Source organism: Vulpes vulpes, chromosome 16, assembly GCF_048418805.1.
Source record: "Vulpes vulpes isolate BD-2025 chromosome 16, VulVul3, whole genome shotgun sequence".
NCBI classification, from domain to species: Eukaryota; Metazoa; Chordata; class Mammalia; order Carnivora; family Canidae; genus Vulpes; species Vulpes vulpes.
The window spans coordinates 55,042,530-55,058,525 of record NC_132795.1 but is presented as its reverse complement, the minus strand read 5'-3'; the positions used below and the strand labels follow the sequence as shown (position 1 = coordinate 55,058,525).

Below are 15,996 nucleotides of genomic sequence, written 5' to 3'. Positions count from 1 at the left end.
GATCCCTCACTTCCATTTTTGTCTTTGCTCAGATGCCACCGTATCCTCAGAGGGCTTTTCCTGACCATGTTATTATACATAATAACATAATAAGAGGGGTTACCCTCTCTTCTGTACTCCCTATACTTTTATCCTGCTTAATTTTTCTTATAGTACTGTAGTTATCACGATCTGACTCAGCTATTTTTATGTTTATTGTCTGATTCTGTAATGTAACGGCTGGAACTTCTGATTTTCACCGTTGCATCTCAGTCCTTAGAACCATGCCTGGATTGTGGTGGCACTTAGTAAATGTTTGTTGAGTGGATGAATGAGTGGGAGGCAAGCTAATATCAGAATTGTCTTCCTGGCTCCCTCAGTTCTCCAAAGCCAGAGACAGCTCATTTCCTTCACTGTCAGCAACGCCTGCTTTTGTCACACTCTCTCTGTCCCTTCTGGAGAAGAAACAACCAAATCACTACCTCTGTGGCGTCAGTGATGAGGATGCTCCTGATGATCTAGCTGGTGGCTGTGTGGTATCAGTTCACCAGGCAGGATGGGGAGATAGCATGGTTTTGTAGGAAGGTACATTATTGGAGTCTATTTGGAAAACTGTATATGGGTCTCTTCTAGGCTTATTTTCTTCTGCATAATGAATAGAGGTATCTTCTTCAACATGTGTTATAAGGATTGAATGATGATGTGATTTTAAAACTTGTAGTTCATTCCCTTTAATGTAAAAGTATATATTGCTCTATCTAGCATGTAATTCTGATTCAAACCTGACCCTATATAAGCTGTTATACTAAAGGAAGACATTCGTTTTTGTTTTTTTTTTTAAGATGTATTTATTAGAGAACAAGTGGGGGGAGGGACAGAGGGAGAGAAATCCTCAAGCAGACTCCCCTCTGAGCATGGAGCCCCACACAGGGCTCATCCCACAACCCTTACTTAGATCATAACCTGAGCCAAAATCAAGAGTCAGATGCTCAACCCCGCATGCCAGGAAGACATTCAGCTTTATTATCCTTACGCAGAAGAGACAACCCTAGGATGGCCAACCTATGCTGATTCTGCAGTCTGGCTCTCAGTGGCGCTTGTCTGGAAGCAGGAGGGAGCAGCTCTCCCAGTTGGGCAGCAGGTCCTCCCTGACGGGCATTTAGGCTGAATGTGGCATGGTCAGGGTGTGTCTGAGGCCGGGAGTGGAGGTTGGTGACCAGCTGAGCTGCCCTTATGAGCTACAAGATGACTTTTTTGCCCCAGAAAGAGAAGGGGGATTTTTTCACATGCCCACTATGAACATATGCTTAAGTTAAGGACTCATAGGGTGATGTCTCCCCAAAGCTCCCTTTGATTTTCCTTTTCTGCTTTTTCAGTCACCTGACCCTTCTGGGTCAGAATTCTGTGGCAGAGGGAGTGAGAAGGTGAGGTGCTGGTGTGGGCCAGAACAGCAGGAACCACTTGAAAAATGGCAAGAGAAGACGTTTCTTTAGGTCTGGGTCTGGGGGGACATGATTTCAAAAACTGGAAGGCAGCTTGTCCTAAAATATTTCAGCCACATCTCCTTATTGCTGCCTCTAATTTTTTTTTCACAGAGTCCAAGCCTTTCATTCCATAGTTGGAAATAAAAGGTTTAATAATCAGAAAAGGCTGAGGAAACTGCTACAGAAATTGCATTTCTGTTGAAGCTCGAGTAATAACAGATTCTTTCTGGATCTACAAAGAGCAAATTAGAAATGAGAAGGTAGAGAGTTAGAGGACACCCCAATTGATGGCTTTTTCTTTTTTAAAATTGAGATACAGGACGCCTTGGTGGCTCAGTCAGTTAAGCGTCTTCCTTTTGCTCGGGTCATGATGCCTGAGGGTCCTGGGATCAAGCCCCACATCGGGCTCCCTGCTCCACACAGAGTCTGCTCCTCCCTCTCCCTCTACTCCCTGTTTGTGCTCTCCTTCTCTCTGTCAAATAAATAAAATCTTTTTTAAAATTTAAAAATAAAATCAGATATAATTTAGATGCTATAAAATTTTTTAAAGTGTGCAATTCAGTAGTTTTAGTATTTCATACTGTTGTGCAACTATCACCACCATCCTATCCTAGAATCGTTTTCATCTCCCCAAATTGAACCTTGTTAGTGGTCACTCTGAAGTCCCACCTCCCCCATCCTTTGGCAGTCACTAACCTATTTTCTACCTATCGATTTGCCTCTTCTGGACATTTCACTTAAATAGAATCATACAGTATTTATCCTCTTGTGAGTAGCCTCTTTCACTGAGCATAGTGTTCATCGATAGAGTCACGTGTATCAGTACTTTGCTTCTTTTATATGGCTGAATAATTTTCCACTGTATGGATGGATGGTCCAAACATTTTTTTTTAATAGTTTTAAAAAAAGATTTTATTTATTTATTTATTTATTTATTTATTTATTTATTTATTTATGAGACAGCACAAGTGGGGGGCAGAGGAAGGGGGAGAAGAAGCAGGCCCCACAGAGCAGGGAGCCTGATATGGAGCCCGATCCCAGAACCATAAGATCGCAACCTAAGCCAAAAACAGACACTTATAAATGACTGAGCCACCCAGGTGCCCCAATTGGTCCAAACATTTGTATATCCATTCATTAGTTGGCTTTTTTCTCCTTTTTGGCTATGATGAATAATGCTGCCATGAACATCTGTGTACAAGTGTCTGGGTGGATGGACATGTTTTCATTTCTCCTAGGTGATTAACTGCAGGAGTGGAATTACCAGGTCATATGGAAATTCCATGTTTACCTTTTTGATAAATTGCCAAACTGTTCTCAACATCAGCTGCTCCATTTCACACACCACCAGCAATGTAAGGGTTCCACTTTCTCTACATCCTTGTCCACACCTACAATCCTTTTGATTAGAGCCATCTTAGTAGGTGTGGAATGGTACCACATTGAGGTCTTGGTTTGCATTTCCCTGATGAATAATCTTTTTTTTTTTTAAGACTATTTATTTATTCATGAGAGACACACAGAGAGAGGCAGAGACACAGGCAGAGGGAGAAGCAGGCTCCCAGTGGGGAGCCCGATGTGAGATTCGATCCCAGGACCCTGGGATCACGACCTGAGCCCAAGGCAGATCCTTTACCACTGAGCCACCCAGGTGCCCCGATGAATAATCTTTTTACCTGCTTTTTGGCCATTTAATTCTTCTTTGGAGAAATGTATATGCAGATCTCTTGCCCATTTTGTCTTTTTTATTGTTGAGTCCTCATTTTTTGAGAGGACAAAAAAAGAGAGGGAGGCAGGAGTTTCAGCAGCAACAGGAGAGATCTAGATTAGATTGCGACCTCCTGGTTTCCTAGCCATAAGGCTAGTGGAGAAAGTGGTCGAGTGGATGGTTTGGTGAAGGGGAAAATGTCAGTGTTGAGGTGAATTCGAGGTATTGGCTTAGAAGCCTGAGTTGTATTCTGCTAAGTGGTTCCTTAAAAATTCTGGCTCAGGGAAACCTAATCATGGAGGTTTGGCTGTTTTTTTTCCCCCCTTGTGAAGAACCATTGGCTTGAGCCTAGGGCACCAGGAAACCTGTGTGTATGATTCTCTCCTTTACCAATGGAACTGAGTGGACACTCCTCTTGGCTCACAGAGCTGTTAATAGTTTTGTCGCTTCTTCAGAGTGTTTCATGTATCCTCTCCCAGATGAAATGTTCAGAATAGGAGGCATTTCTTTGAAGGGTGACTTTTCCTTTTCACTCAGAGTAGTGGGTGGAAATGACTCCTAGGAGAGAGGCTGCATTATAATGACTTTCCCCTCTGCTCTCCTGCCAGGGCAGATGTTTCTGGACCAGATGAAGCCTGAGGAGCCTTCCAGCTATAAGATAATAGGCCAGGAAGCCTTCTGAGTGTAGATTTGCAGAAGACCTGCCCTGCCTCTCTACACAATGTCAGGTGAGAGGCTGTCCAGAAGGAGAAGAGGGTCTTGCCCTGAGGGCCCATCCAGTGGAGTAGAAGCAAGACAGACCTCTGAGGATAACAGTGCGAGAAAGGAGGAGGCCCTACAGGGCACCCAGGGTCACCACAGCTTTTCACGGCTCAGATCTCCAGCTTCCCTCAATCTCTTATGCTCTCCCCTCCCTCTAGGCTACAACTCCTCACACTTGGGTGGGGGAAGATGTAAGGAGATGAAATTTGGTTATGTTTTGTAACATGCTGCTTTTTTTTCTTTTGCTCATTTTTAGGTCTTTCCCCCACACCTACCCATCCCACTTCAAAGGGTGCAGTCCTCCCTTTTCTGCTGGTGCCCTTGGTGGGGGAGCATGGGGGATGTCCCAACTTGAATTTTCCCCCTCAATGCTCGGCATTCTCTTCATCTCCTATTCCTGATCCTCCTTGATTTTAGGAAACCACATACCTTCTGCCAGTGGCCCCTTCTCAGCCCTGACCCCGAGCATGTGGCCCCAGGAGATCTTGGCCAAGTACACACAGGTATAGCTGGGTGCCCAGGCTGTGGCGCCAAAGGGAACCTACTGCTTTAGACTTCCTGGGGGTGGGTAGCCACCCTACTGTGTTCACTTCAGCTCAGAAGCCATCATCAGAGATGGCATCTTAGCTCCACGTCCTCTGGCAATCAGTCATTAGGTTGGAGAAAAAGTATTATGGCACCATGTGCTCAGTACTGTCAGGATATAGAAATGCATCAAATTTATTTCTACCTTGATCTTACTGTCTTTGACCTCTGAAGAGAACGAGGAAAATGCTGGGTCAGATGGAGAAGGTGGTGGCTCCTGTAGATGAGTGATGACCACAGAGGCTTCAAGCAGGGGCGGCCTTTGATCTGAGTCTTGGCGGCCGGTGGAATTTCAGCAGGCAGTTGTGTGGGTGGCATCTTCCAGAATCTGTGGTCCCAAACTGGTGGCCACACAATTGGCTCTTCCTCATCCTGGTTCTAGAAGGAAGAGTCCGTAGAACAAGCAGAGTTCTGCTACGATGAGTTTGGTTTCCGCGTGGACAAGGAAGGTAAGAATGGGCCCTTGGTGCATAATCTTGCTGGTGTCCATGCGGAGGACTCCAGCTCTGGTGACACTCCATCATGACACCATGAACTGGGCTCTGGGGTTTCACCTGCTCCTGTACTGACAACAGTATCACCCTCAGAGGCAGCTCTGAGTATATGGAAACTTCTGATATTTTTAAGTTTAGGTTAATTTTATTGATCTGCATATGATAATAAAAGCAGTGATTTTACTGTAGTGAAGTTGAAAAACACAGAAAAGTATAAAGATTAAAACAAATTAACACATGATCCCACAACCTAAAGATAACTGTTGACACTTCAGTTTCTCTCTTTCCTGGCCATGTGTGTCTGTACTTTTCATAAGTGACGTTATGATATCTACACATTTTTATATTGCTGTTATCTCTTAACATTATTTACCACAAGCATTTCTTCTGTCAGCTAAGATCTCTTTAAAAGCATGTTTTTCATAATATTCCATTATAATGGATTTATCCACAATATTTTATAACCACTCTTCTGTAAGTGGGCTTCCAGGCCATTTCCATTGTTTTCTTCTGTAAATATACCTTCTGGTTTCCAAATGGGCTGTCGGGAAAGCTGTCTGCCAGAACCCAGGACAGCCTGTCACCAGGATATAACTAGGACTAGAAGATTTTAATGGGCTGAAACCAGTCTTCGGGTCACTCATATTCCAATTCTGATGTAAGTTTTCCTTGCTCTCTGGTTTGCAGGCAGATACTTGGAAGTTAGAAGCTGGGCCTGTGAGGAATACAGGGAATTCTCTAGCATAATGGAAATATTATCTATCTTGATGGGGATGACATTTAGACATTTACTTACAGATACTCACCAAAGTGTACACTTAAAGTTTGTGCATTTGACTGCATGTAATTCACTAAAGGTGAAGTTTTGCAAAGCTGAGGCTGAGAGTATGGTTCTCAGATGAGTAAGGATGAGGAGCTGTGTGAGGCTACATGCCCTGATGTGCCCTGGTGGTGCTCATGCCAGCATTTTAGTGGCTGTCTGCAGGTTGTATGAGCTCCACCACCACATCCCCAGTGCTTTGAACAAAGCTGAAGGTGGCCCTGGCCCTTGTGGAATTCCTAGGCAATGAACAAATAACATGCCTGTTACTATTCATGGGGGCAAGAAGAGCTATGAAAAAATTTGGAGCTGTGGAAAAGAGAGGAGGTGGGATGTGTGCAAGGTGATGAAGGAAGGCCTCTCGAAGGGGAGACATTTGGATAGAGACTAGGAATAGTAAGTTCAGAGGCCCTGAGGTGGGAGTGGGTTAGGTGAGGAATAGCTGGAGCCAAGAGACCAAGAGCGGTAGGTGATGAGGATGGAGGAGCCAGGCTGAGAGGATGTGGTCACCGAGCCTTGCAAGGCCTCTGGTCTGAGTGAGCCAAATGACGTGGTCTGATTTGTGTGAGAAGGGGCACTCTGACTACTGGGTGAATGCCTTTAGGGAGGCAGGAGTGGAAACCAGTGAGTGAGAGGGCTGTACGGACCCAGATGGAAGTTGATGGCTTGGTCAAAGGCCACATGGTTGGAGGTGGTAAAAGCAGTGAGAGTCCACCAAGACGATTTGCCTTGGGGTTGAATGGGGGAGTAAGTGGAGAGGAGCCAGAGGGGCTTCTGAGGTCCAAGCCTGAGCATCTGGAGAGTGGAGGTGGGTCTGTGGATCTGGGAGGGACCAGGCAGGTTTGGGAGAGAAATGAAAGCGCTTGCATTTGCTCATTGGTACGTCTATGGGACATGCAGATGGAGCCTTGGGAAGCTGTTGGAAACGTGGGTCTGGATTTCAGGGGTGAGATCTGGGTGCTGGACGTAAAGGCCACGGCCTGGCCCTGCTCACCGCTGCACCTCCTGGCTCTCTCCTGGCAGACAGTGCCAACCCCAGTTCTAGCAGGCTTCCGGGTGTGTCTCTGTTGGAGGACCCTCCACAGAGGCTGCGGTGGCAGGCCCACCTGGAGTTCACCCATAATCACGATGTGGGGGACCTCACCTGGGACAAGATTGCTGTCTCTCTGCCCCGCTCTGAGAAGCTCCGCTCCCTAGTGCTAGCTGGCATCCCACACAGCATGAGGCCACAGGTGAAGCTGCGAGGAACCTGCAGAGGGCCCATGGGGTGGGGGGTTCAGGGGTCCCACCGAAGCCTCATGCCGGCCCCCTCCCCCCCCACCCCGCAGCTGTGGATGCGGCTCTCCGGGGCTCTGCAGAAGAAGAAGAATTCTGAGCTGTCCTACCGAGAGATGGTGAAGAACAGCTCCAATGATGACACCATTGCTGCCAAACAGGTGAGGGTGGGCCGGCGCCAGGGGCCCTTCGGAAGCACTTTCAGGTCAGAAACTGTGTGTGGCCTACAAGGGGGCAGTGAGTTGCCTGAGGTCACAGGAACCTGCTCTTGTCAGTCTCTCCTTGGCAGGGGTGGCCCCGGGGAGCAGGCAGCCATGTGGCAGCCCTTCCACTCAGACATGTGTCTGGAATAAGCCTGCACCTCTGGGTCTTCTGTAGGCAGCAGGGACAGTTGTCAAAAGACCATCGAACCTGGGTGTGCAATGGGATCGCCTGGAGATTTTACTTTTTTTTTTTTTTTTAATTTTTTATTTATTTATGATAGTCACACAGAGAGAGAGAGAGAGAGAGGCAGAGACATAGGCAGAGGGAGAAGCAGGCTCCATGCACCGGGAGCCCGACGTGGGATTCGATCCCGGGTCTCCAGGATCGCGCCCTGGGCCAAAGGCAGGCGTTAAACCGCTGTGCCACCCAGGGATCCCCTGGAGATTTTAAATACAGATTTCCAGGCCTCATTCCGGAGAGTCTGAATTCTGGAGTTCTGCCTTGAGGCCTAGGGATCTGTAATTTTATTTTCTAAGTTCCCCTGGTGAATGTGGTAGAACCAACTCCACACTAGCCGAGCTATAATCCTGAAGGCAGGTGGGTGCACTCTGACCAGAGCGTTAAGAATCCTCAGTCCTGAATGGAAAGCCTGCCTGGGCTTTGTCCCACACAGGGGCCTCCCAGCCTCCCTCGCAGGGCTGCCTTGGGTGTGACCATGTGGAGCGCAGTGTGGGCCTCCAGGCCTGCAGCTGCATCTCACGGGGACTTGTTGTGGGTGGGCTGCCGGCAGATTGAGAAGGACCTGCTCCGCACCATGCCCAGCAACGCCTGCTTCGCCAATGTGAGCAGCATTGGAGTGCCCCGCCTGCGCAGGGTCCTCCGAGCACTGGCCTGGCTCTACCCGGAGATCGGCTACTGCCAGGGCACAGGCATGGTGAGCACAGCCCAGGAGAGACAGGGGGGGTGTCTCCAAGGGCATTCTCCAGGCCTCCACTGGAGAACAGAACCATCCAGGGCCGTGGGATGGGTGGCAGGGCTAGGAGTAGGAATCCCCATGGGGGGCTGGGGCTGCCGAATATGTGGGTTTCAGCCTGAGGGGAGCATGTGGTCTATGATGTAACCCCCAGAGGGGGTACCTCTTCTAATTCACATGGAGACCTGGGTAGAGGCCCCTTGTTCCCTTGCCCTGGCCAGGTGGCTGCCTGCCTCCTGCTGTTCCTGGAGGAGGAGGATGCTTTCTGGATGATGTGTGCCATCATTGAGGACCTGCTCCCTGCCTCCTACTTCAGCACCACTCTGCTAGGCGTCCAGACAGACCAACGGGTCCTGCGCCACCTCATCGTCCAGTACCTGCCTCGCTTGGACAAGTTGCTCCAGGAACACGACATTGGTAAGGGGGTCGGCACCCACCGTCTTCTTGGGGGCCTGGGGGTCCTGCAACTCTAGCTCAGATGCGCAGGTCTGAGGCCTTCAGACACAACTGGTGGGGGACCGGGCAGCTGGCCGTGTGGGAGAAAGAACATCTGACAAGAGCCAGGCCCCGAACACAGTAGCACGCATGGTCTTTATTGTACTCTTGTTCTCTGATGTGCCTGACGGCCTGTCTCCTCCCTTCTCTTGGAGCAGGCAAGGCCACTTGCTGCTCTTTGGGGGCAGCCCTCCCCCTTCTTCCCAGCATGTGTCTCTGGGGAACACCCCCCGCCCCTTCCAGGCTGTCCCATGCTGGCTGCCCCTGGTTCCGGCCACAGAGGCTCTGGTCTGTGTCCACAGAGTTGTCCCTGATCACGCTGCACTGGTTCCTCACGGCCTTTGCCAGTGTGGTGCACGTCAGGCTGCTGCTGCGCCTCTGGGACCTGTTTTTCTACGAGGGCTCCCTGGTGCTGTTCCAGACCACGCTGGGCATGCTGCGGCTCAAGGTGCGGCCGGAGCCCTGGCCCACCTGGGGCCCCTCCTCTGGGGGCTGCAGTGGGGGTTCAGCTCTTAACATTGTGTGATGTGACCGCTGGCCCCTCCTGAGAGGCCCACAGTGCAGTGGGTCCCCTGGGGCCCGGGACTCCTGGTACTGAGCTTGATCATCCAGGGAGTTTACCTGTTCCCGGGGACCCTGATTGGGGTCAGCCTGCAGGCCTGGCGTTCGGCAGTGACGTGCCCTCCCCTCTACTCCTTCCCTGCTTGGCCCAGGAGGATGAGCTGATCCAGTCCGAGAACTCGGCCTCTATCTTCAATACGCTGTCAGACATCCCTTCACAGATTGAGGACGCGGAGCTGCTGCTGGGGGAGGCCATGCGGCTGGCTGGCTCCCTCACGGACGTGGCTGTGGAGACACAGCGCCGCAAGCACCTGGCCTACCTCATTGCAGACCAGGGCCAGCTCCTGGGGACCAGCGCCACCACCAACCTCTCGCAGGTGGGCCCATAAGGGAGGAATCCCCGCCTCACCCACACTGGGGGGTCCCCGAGGAAGCCCGAAGTGAGTGAGAGAGGCCGCAGGAACCCACCTGCCCATCCTTGCTCTGCTGCCCCCTCCCTAGCCCGGCACCGGGGGCCCGGCCCAGTCAGACCACAGCTGTGGAATGACCTGCTGCCTTGGCCTTGTGTGCATCTCTGCTGTGACCTGCCCCATGTGGGTGTAGGACAGACCTGGCTTTGAACCAATTGCATTTCCGATGCTCAGAGCCGCCGCAGAGGCCATTCCAGATGAGGTGGTGTGAGATGCTGGCAGGAGCTCTGTCAGCTTCCTCCAGTGCTGGGGCGCCTGCCACCCCGCCTGGCTGCCACCAACCCGCTCCCTGCCTGCAGGTTGTGCGTCGCAGGACCCAGCGGAGGAAGTCTGGCATCACCTCCCTGCTCTTTGGTGAGAATTGCCATGGCAGCTGGTGCTGGGCTGGGTTTCCTTCCCTGCCAGTGAGTCCCAGCTCACAACCCCCCCCCCCCCCGCCCAGAACAGGCAGGCAGGGTGCGGATAGAGACCAGGGGGCATTCATCCTCAGGCCCATTGCAGACCCTGAGCTTCCCTGGGGTTGGAGGGGAAGGCTGCCCTGGGGCTGTGGCTGCCATAGCTCTCTGGGGCTCCCAGGGGAGGACGACCTGGAAGCGCTCAAGGCCAAGAACATCAAGCAGACGGAACTGGTAGCTGACCTCCGGGAAGCCATTTTGCGCGTGGCACGCCATTTCCAGTGCACAGACCCCAAAAACTGTAGTGTGGTGAGTTGTGGGTTCAACTTGGGGACTCTGGCTCCCCAGCCTCATTCTGAGGCACCAAGGCCGTGGTGAGAGGCACCTCCCCATCAGCAGGCCCTTCTGCCCCTCGGGCAGGAGCTGAGCCCGGACTACAGCATGGAGAGCCACCAGCGGGATCACGAGAACTATGTGGCGTGCTCACGCAGCCACCGGCGCCGGGCCAAGGCCCTGCTGGACTTCGAGCGACATGACGATGACGAGCTGGGCTTCCGCAAGAACGACATCATCACAGTAAGTGGGGTGTGGGGAGCCTGGCAGCGGGAGCAGACACCCACCCCTGGGCTGCCAGGGCCCCATTCCTGTCCTACCCGCCCAACCGAGGGTGCAGCCACACGGCTGCAGGCACGGGGCCTGGGCAACCAAAGCTTTGCTTCCTCCTGCTCTCTGCCGGCCAACCGTGCAGATCATCTCTCAGAAGGACGAGCACTGCTGGGTCGGGGAGCTGAACGGCCTGAGAGGTGAGGCCTCCGTCTGAGAAGGGGTGGGCTGGGCAGTGAACCTGGGAGCCCTGGCCACCCTCCCCCGACCCTCACAGGGTGGGAGGTGTGGGGACACCCCATCTGCTCCTCACAGGGCCCTGCTTCTCCCCCAGGCTGGTTTCCAGCCAAGTTTGTAGAAGTTCTGGATGAACGGAGCAAAGAGGTAAGAGGTGCACAAGGCACAGCTGCCCCTGGAGCTGCCACCGCCTGACCTTGGCGCATGCTGGGTCACCCCCTTGTGGGGGTGACTGGCGCCTCTCAGACCCTGTCCCCCACTGTCAGTACTCCATCGCGGGGGACGACGCCGTGACAGAGGGGGTCACAGACCTCGTTCGAGGGACCCTCTGTCCAGCTCTCAAGGCCCTATTTGAGCATGGGCTGAAGAAGCCGTCGCTGCTTGGGGGTGCCTGCCACCCATGGCTGTTTATCGAGGAGGTAAGTCAATGGCTGGACCCACTTCCCCCACTGTCCTTTTCCTTGAGCCCCTGGCCCTGTAGAGCTGGCACAGGGGCTCATGGGGAGGAAGCATGCCTCCGTTGGGACCCTGTTGTCCCTTACACTCCCCTTGACCCCCAGGCAGCAGGCCGGGAGGTGGAGAGAGACTTTGACTCAGTGTACTCGCGCCTGGTGCTGTGTAAGACGTACAGGTAACGGGCCCCAACCCCCTGCCCCGTGTCGTCCTGGCAGCCCCGTGGGGGCCACAGCCTGAGCCCCCAGTACTGGGCAGCATGGCAGCTCTGGTCCCTCCTTTAGGCTGGATGAAGATGGCAAAGTCCTGACCCCAGAGGAGCTGCTCTACCGGGTAAGTGGGGTGGTGGGTGGAGCAGGCCTCCCGGGTCGGCAGCTGGAGTGACCTGACAGCCGGGCCCTCCCAGGCTGTGCAGTCTGTGAACGTGACCCATGACGCTGCACATGCACAGATGGACGTCAAGCTCCGGTCCCTCATCTGTGTGGGGCTCAAGTGAGTATCCCTGCCTGCTGTGGGCCAGTGGCCGTCCAGTCGGATGAGTGCTAGCCTGCGCTGTGGCCCTGCGGGGCAGTGGGTGCCTGTGAGCGGGCCTTCGGGGCCCAGGACCTGGACAGACAAGGCAGCCAGGCCAGCTTCCAGGAGCCTTCCTCCAGCGTTCTGCGGGCTGACCAGGCGCTCGTGGGTTTCAGGAGGCACAGACTGTAGCAGCAGGCCCGGTGAGGGGCTCACTGGAACTGGCCACCCTGGCCAGCTAGGGAGGGGGTGCCTGCCTGAAGGGAGCTTGGGCATCTGTGCAGCCGACCCGGGCCAGCCTGAGTGTGGTTTCTGCATTCGCCACCTGGAGAGGGGACAGCCTCCAGGCTCAGAGCAGGGCTACGGGCACCGATCCTGGGCCAAGCAGCAGAGCTCAGGCCCGGTCTCAAGACACCAATGGAAGAGCTGGGAGGGGACTGAGGGGAAGGGGAAGGGGGGCCAGGGGCCTGAGCGTCTCCCAGTGGAGTGGAGCCAGAGCTGGCTGAGAGCAAAGGGGCAGTCACCTGAGGCAGTCCCCAAGTGGAGGGAAGGGGCTGGGGTGCCCACCTTTCCCCGCCTGTCCCCAGCGAGCAGGTTTTGCACCTGTGGCTGGAGGTGCTGTGCTCCAGCCTGCCTACTGTGGAGAAGTGGTACCATCCCTGGTCCTTCCTGCGCAGCCCTGGCTGGGTCCAGATCAAGTGCGAGCTCCGGTGAGAACCCCGCCTAGTGGCCTGGGGTGGGGCCGGTGGGGGTGCAGAGCAGACCTGAGAGCCACTGACCACCTCCCCGTCCCCTCCTCACCTCTAGCGTCCTCTGCTGCTTCGCCTTCAGCCTGTCCCAGGACTGGGAACTTCCTGTGAAGAGAGAGGTGGGTGGGTGGGTGGGGTTGGTTCTCGGCCCTGCACCCACGTTCCCCGTGAGGGCTGCCTGGGGTGGGGAGGCCAGGTGTCTGTGCTGGCAGGTGGCCCCAGACACTTCCTGGGTGGCTGAGGTGGGGCCTGTGGGGAGCCTGAGTGCTGTATCACATGATACACGAGCCGCACCCCAGGCCATGCTGCCTGCGACAGAGGCTGTCCCTGTGTGTAGGAGGAGAAGAAGCCACTGAAGGAGGGTGTTCAGGACATGCTCGTGAAGCACCACCTCTTCAGCTGGGACATCGACGGGTGATGCTCTGCTCCAGTGGCCCCGCAAGCCCAGGCCTCCCCCACCTGTTGGCTACCAAGCAGCCCCTTCCTCAAGCAAGACGACAGCTCAGTCCTGGCCAGTCTTGGGTCTGCTTTGGGATGGGGTCTGAGGTGGCCCGGGCCCACTCCACACTGTGGGGTCAGGGGGAGAGGTGCTGGAGCTCTGGCCTGCACCACGGCACGGTGAACAGGGATGCCACCAGGAATGCCCAGGATGGTCACCAGAGGACAGTGGGTGGCAGGAGCGGGAGGTGGGGCTGAGCCGGTTTCTCCCAGTGCCTAGGGGAGCGCTCTGCCTGGGTCTTCACGGACGCCCCAGGCCCCAATTTGTTGTACCAACCAAAAATCTCTTGAGGTGGAGAGCCACCTCTGTTCTGTCCGTTTTTGCTCAGGAAGGGGGCTATTTGGTTTGTCAATAAATCGTGTCCTTGGGAACCTCCAGTCTTCTGTCCAGCCAGGGAGTAGAGCTGTATGTCCAAGGTTCTGTGCTTCCTGGAGTGGTCTAGAAAGTCTAGGACCCAGCCAGATCACCCGCCTCTTCCACAGATTGAACAAAAAGGAACCAAAGTCAGTGTTTTTGTTTTTATTTTAAAAAGACCACACAGCTTCTTCCCGACCTCTGTCCCAGCACTGGTTTAGTGACTCCATCCCTAATCCCTGTTAAGATAGTGACAGGCCAGAGGGAGGCTGAGCCCCTGGGCAAGAGGTGGCTGTAGCTTAGGGGAGGACACCCCTCCTGTCCCAGGGCCATGGTGGCCGCAGTGAGGCAGCGGGACGGAATGTGGGTGGGTGGCCAGGAAGCACCTCTGCCCTTGTGGCACTAGTACGGAGCAGGACACAGGTGGGGCACAGGCGGTGGCAGGGTGTCTACATGTCAAACACGCGTGACGGGGCTGAGGTAAGCTGCTCCAACCCCAGGAGCGGTGGTCTCCAGGCCCTTCTGTATTGTGCACAGGACGGGAGGGAGCTCCCATCTGCCTCCCAGCCCCCAAAATAGATGTATACATATGCATGGCGATATAGAATATAGAGCTATATACACCTGTACAGAAACCGTTTGCCACCAGCCACTAAATGGTTACACTACACGAAGACGCTAAAATGGCAAGGGGCTCCCCTCCCAGGAAGCCTGGGACCCTGGGATTGGCATCACGGGGAGTGGGGAGGTAGAGGCCCAGCTAGTTTCTTCCCTCCCAGGGAAGAGCAGGAAGGAGATTCACCCCAGGCCTCGTCTGAGCAAACTGCAGCCAGACTGCACCTCTGACCTCGCAAAAGGAGGTCAATAGAATGGCCCTGGCCCGTCCCCGCGGGCCTGCTCCAGCCTCCGGGGATGGGGGTGGGGGGGGGAGCAGGGCCCGTGATTGTCAGGACTCATGACCACAGAGAGGCGAGCTCCCAGGAGTTCCCCAGCTTCCAGCCCCTGAGCTACAAGCAGGAATCCCAGTGGAGCTGCAAGTCATGCCCGTCGAGGAAGTCCGTGGAGAAGAGGCTGGGTGCGGTGGTGCTGAGCGGGGCCAGGCTGAGCACGGGGCCGCCGGACGACAGCTCCAGCCAGTCCATGCTGTCCAGGTGGCCGTCAGCCAGGTCCAGGCCCACACCGCTGGGCTCAGGGGCAAAGTGCAATTCCGAGGTGTCCATGGGTGAGGGGGGGTGGTCCAGGATGGCAGAGCTGCTCAGCATCTGGCTGTGGAGGTCGTCAATGAGGGACAGGGGCTCTGGCCCCTCGTGCCCTCCGGTCAGCAGGGGCAGCCCCGTACTGCTCTCCAGGAAGTCCTCCAGGCGCCCAGGGAGGGCGGGTGAGCCCGAGGGAGGCGGTGCAGCCTGGGGGAGCTCGGCAGAGGGCGGGGATGGCGTGGCCAGCGGTGACCCGCAGCTTGCCGTCGAGGAGGGCTTCTCTTTCCCTGGTACAGAGGGTGGTGGCTCCTTGAAATCCGCTGAGATTTCTGGCAAACAAGAAAGTGAGTGGATGTCAGAAACCAGACCTGAATAGGACCTGAGGCCAGCCCCTCTTTACACCACATACAAAAAAGTTAACTCCAAATAGGTCAGAGATCTTCACTGGATTCGGTAATTTCTTGGTTGTGACACCAGAAACACGGGCAACAGCCAAAAAAATACATTAACTGATTTAAAAAAGTGTGCACAAAAGGACGCCATCAAGTGCAGAGACAACCCACAGGGTGGGAGGGAATAGCACGCACCATGACTCTACTGGCTCCCATCCAGACTAGAGCCATAACTCAGCCACAAAACCCAACGGGGAAAAGGAGCAAAGGACTCCACCATTTCTCCAAGAAAAGATCTGCGAATGACCCGTACGGACAGGAGAGGATGCTCCACTCCCCTCAGTCCTTGTTAGGGAAATGCAAGTCAAACTCACAAGGAGACCCCTTCACACCCAGTAAGGCGGCTAGTGGTTTCGGTTTTTTAAAACTGGAAATACGTGTTGGCGAGGACGTAGAGAGACACTGAGCCCGTGGGCACGGCTGGTGTGAACACACACAGTGCAGCCGCTTGGAAGATGTGCAGGGGCTCCCAGCAGATGCTAGCGTGCCAGTGTTCATAGCACTGTTTGGTACAACAGCCGTGGGTGGAAACCACTCGAGTGTCCCTCGTGGGTGAGCGGTCAGCACGAGGTGCTCCGGCTCTGCAGTGGGAGCTCACGCAGCCGTGACAAGGAAGGAGACTGCCACTTGCTACGTGGATGAACCCTGAGGGCGCTGTGCTAGGGAAGCGGGCCGGAGACAGGGACTGTCGGATTCCACGGACAGGAGTCCCGGGGAGCCGGAGAATTCTGAGCA

At 54.5% G+C, this 15,996-nt stretch overlaps 2 protein-coding genes across 39 annotated transcripts in view; one reads left to right on the top strand and one right to left on the bottom strand.

Moving 5' to 3' along the window:
* The window catches only part of SGSM3 (small G protein signaling modulator 3), a 45,037-nt gene extending 31,407 nt beyond the window's left edge, over window positions 1-13,630 (top strand). For 4 of the 33 annotated variants that reach the window (XM_026017306.2, XM_026017308.2, XM_072741236.1 and 1 more), the window contains 21 exons: window positions 3,780-3,899; window positions 4,351-4,436; window positions 4,901-4,967; window positions 6,856-7,064; window positions 7,161-7,268; window positions 8,102-8,245; window positions 8,506-8,701; window positions 9,082-9,227; window positions 9,493-9,717; window positions 10,110-10,164; window positions 10,387-10,514; window positions 10,626-10,781; window positions 10,954-11,008; window positions 11,143-11,192; window positions 11,312-11,464; window positions 11,606-11,676; window positions 11,783-11,831; window positions 11,905-11,990; window positions 12,599-12,721; window positions 12,819-12,879; window positions 13,098-13,630. In XM_026017306.2, coding sequence (XP_025873091.1) covers window positions 3,893-3,899; window positions 4,351-4,436; window positions 4,901-4,967; window positions 6,856-7,064; window positions 7,161-7,268; window positions 8,102-8,245; window positions 8,506-8,701; window positions 9,082-9,227; window positions 9,493-9,717; window positions 10,110-10,164; window positions 10,387-10,514; window positions 10,626-10,781; window positions 10,954-11,008; window positions 11,143-11,192; window positions 11,312-11,464; window positions 11,606-11,676; window positions 11,783-11,831; window positions 11,905-11,990; window positions 12,599-12,721; window positions 12,819-12,879; window positions 13,098-13,178 — 2,256 coding nt within the window. In that variant the 5' untranslated portion in view covers window positions 3,780-3,892 and the 3' untranslated portion in view covers window positions 13,179-13,630. Of the gene's footprint in view, window positions 1-1,360; window positions 1,473-3,779; window positions 3,900-4,297; window positions 4,437-4,692; window positions 4,968-6,855; window positions 7,065-7,160; window positions 7,269-8,101; window positions 8,246-8,505; window positions 8,702-9,081; window positions 9,228-9,492; window positions 9,718-10,109; window positions 10,165-10,386; window positions 10,515-10,625; window positions 10,782-10,953; window positions 11,009-11,142; window positions 11,193-11,311; window positions 11,465-11,605; window positions 11,677-11,782; window positions 11,832-11,904; window positions 11,991-12,598; window positions 12,722-12,818; window positions 12,880-13,097 lie in introns of those variants that run through there. The other 29 variants (XM_072741235.1, XM_026017310.2, XM_072741237.1 and 26 more) reach the window with 15 other exon arrangements.
* A 133-nt stretch (window positions 13,631-13,763) lies between these two features.
* Window positions 13,764-15,996, bottom strand: part of MRTFA (myocardin related transcription factor A) — a 195,563-nt gene continuing 193,330 nt past the window's right edge. For all 6 annotated transcript variants that reach the window (XM_072741232.1, XM_026017305.2, XM_026017303.2 and 3 more), the window contains one exon: window positions 13,764-15,138. In XM_072741232.1, the coding sequence (XP_072597333.1) occupies window positions 14,621-15,138 (518 nt within the window). In that variant the 3' untranslated portion in view covers window positions 13,764-14,620. The remainder of the gene's footprint in view (window positions 15,139-15,996) is intronic.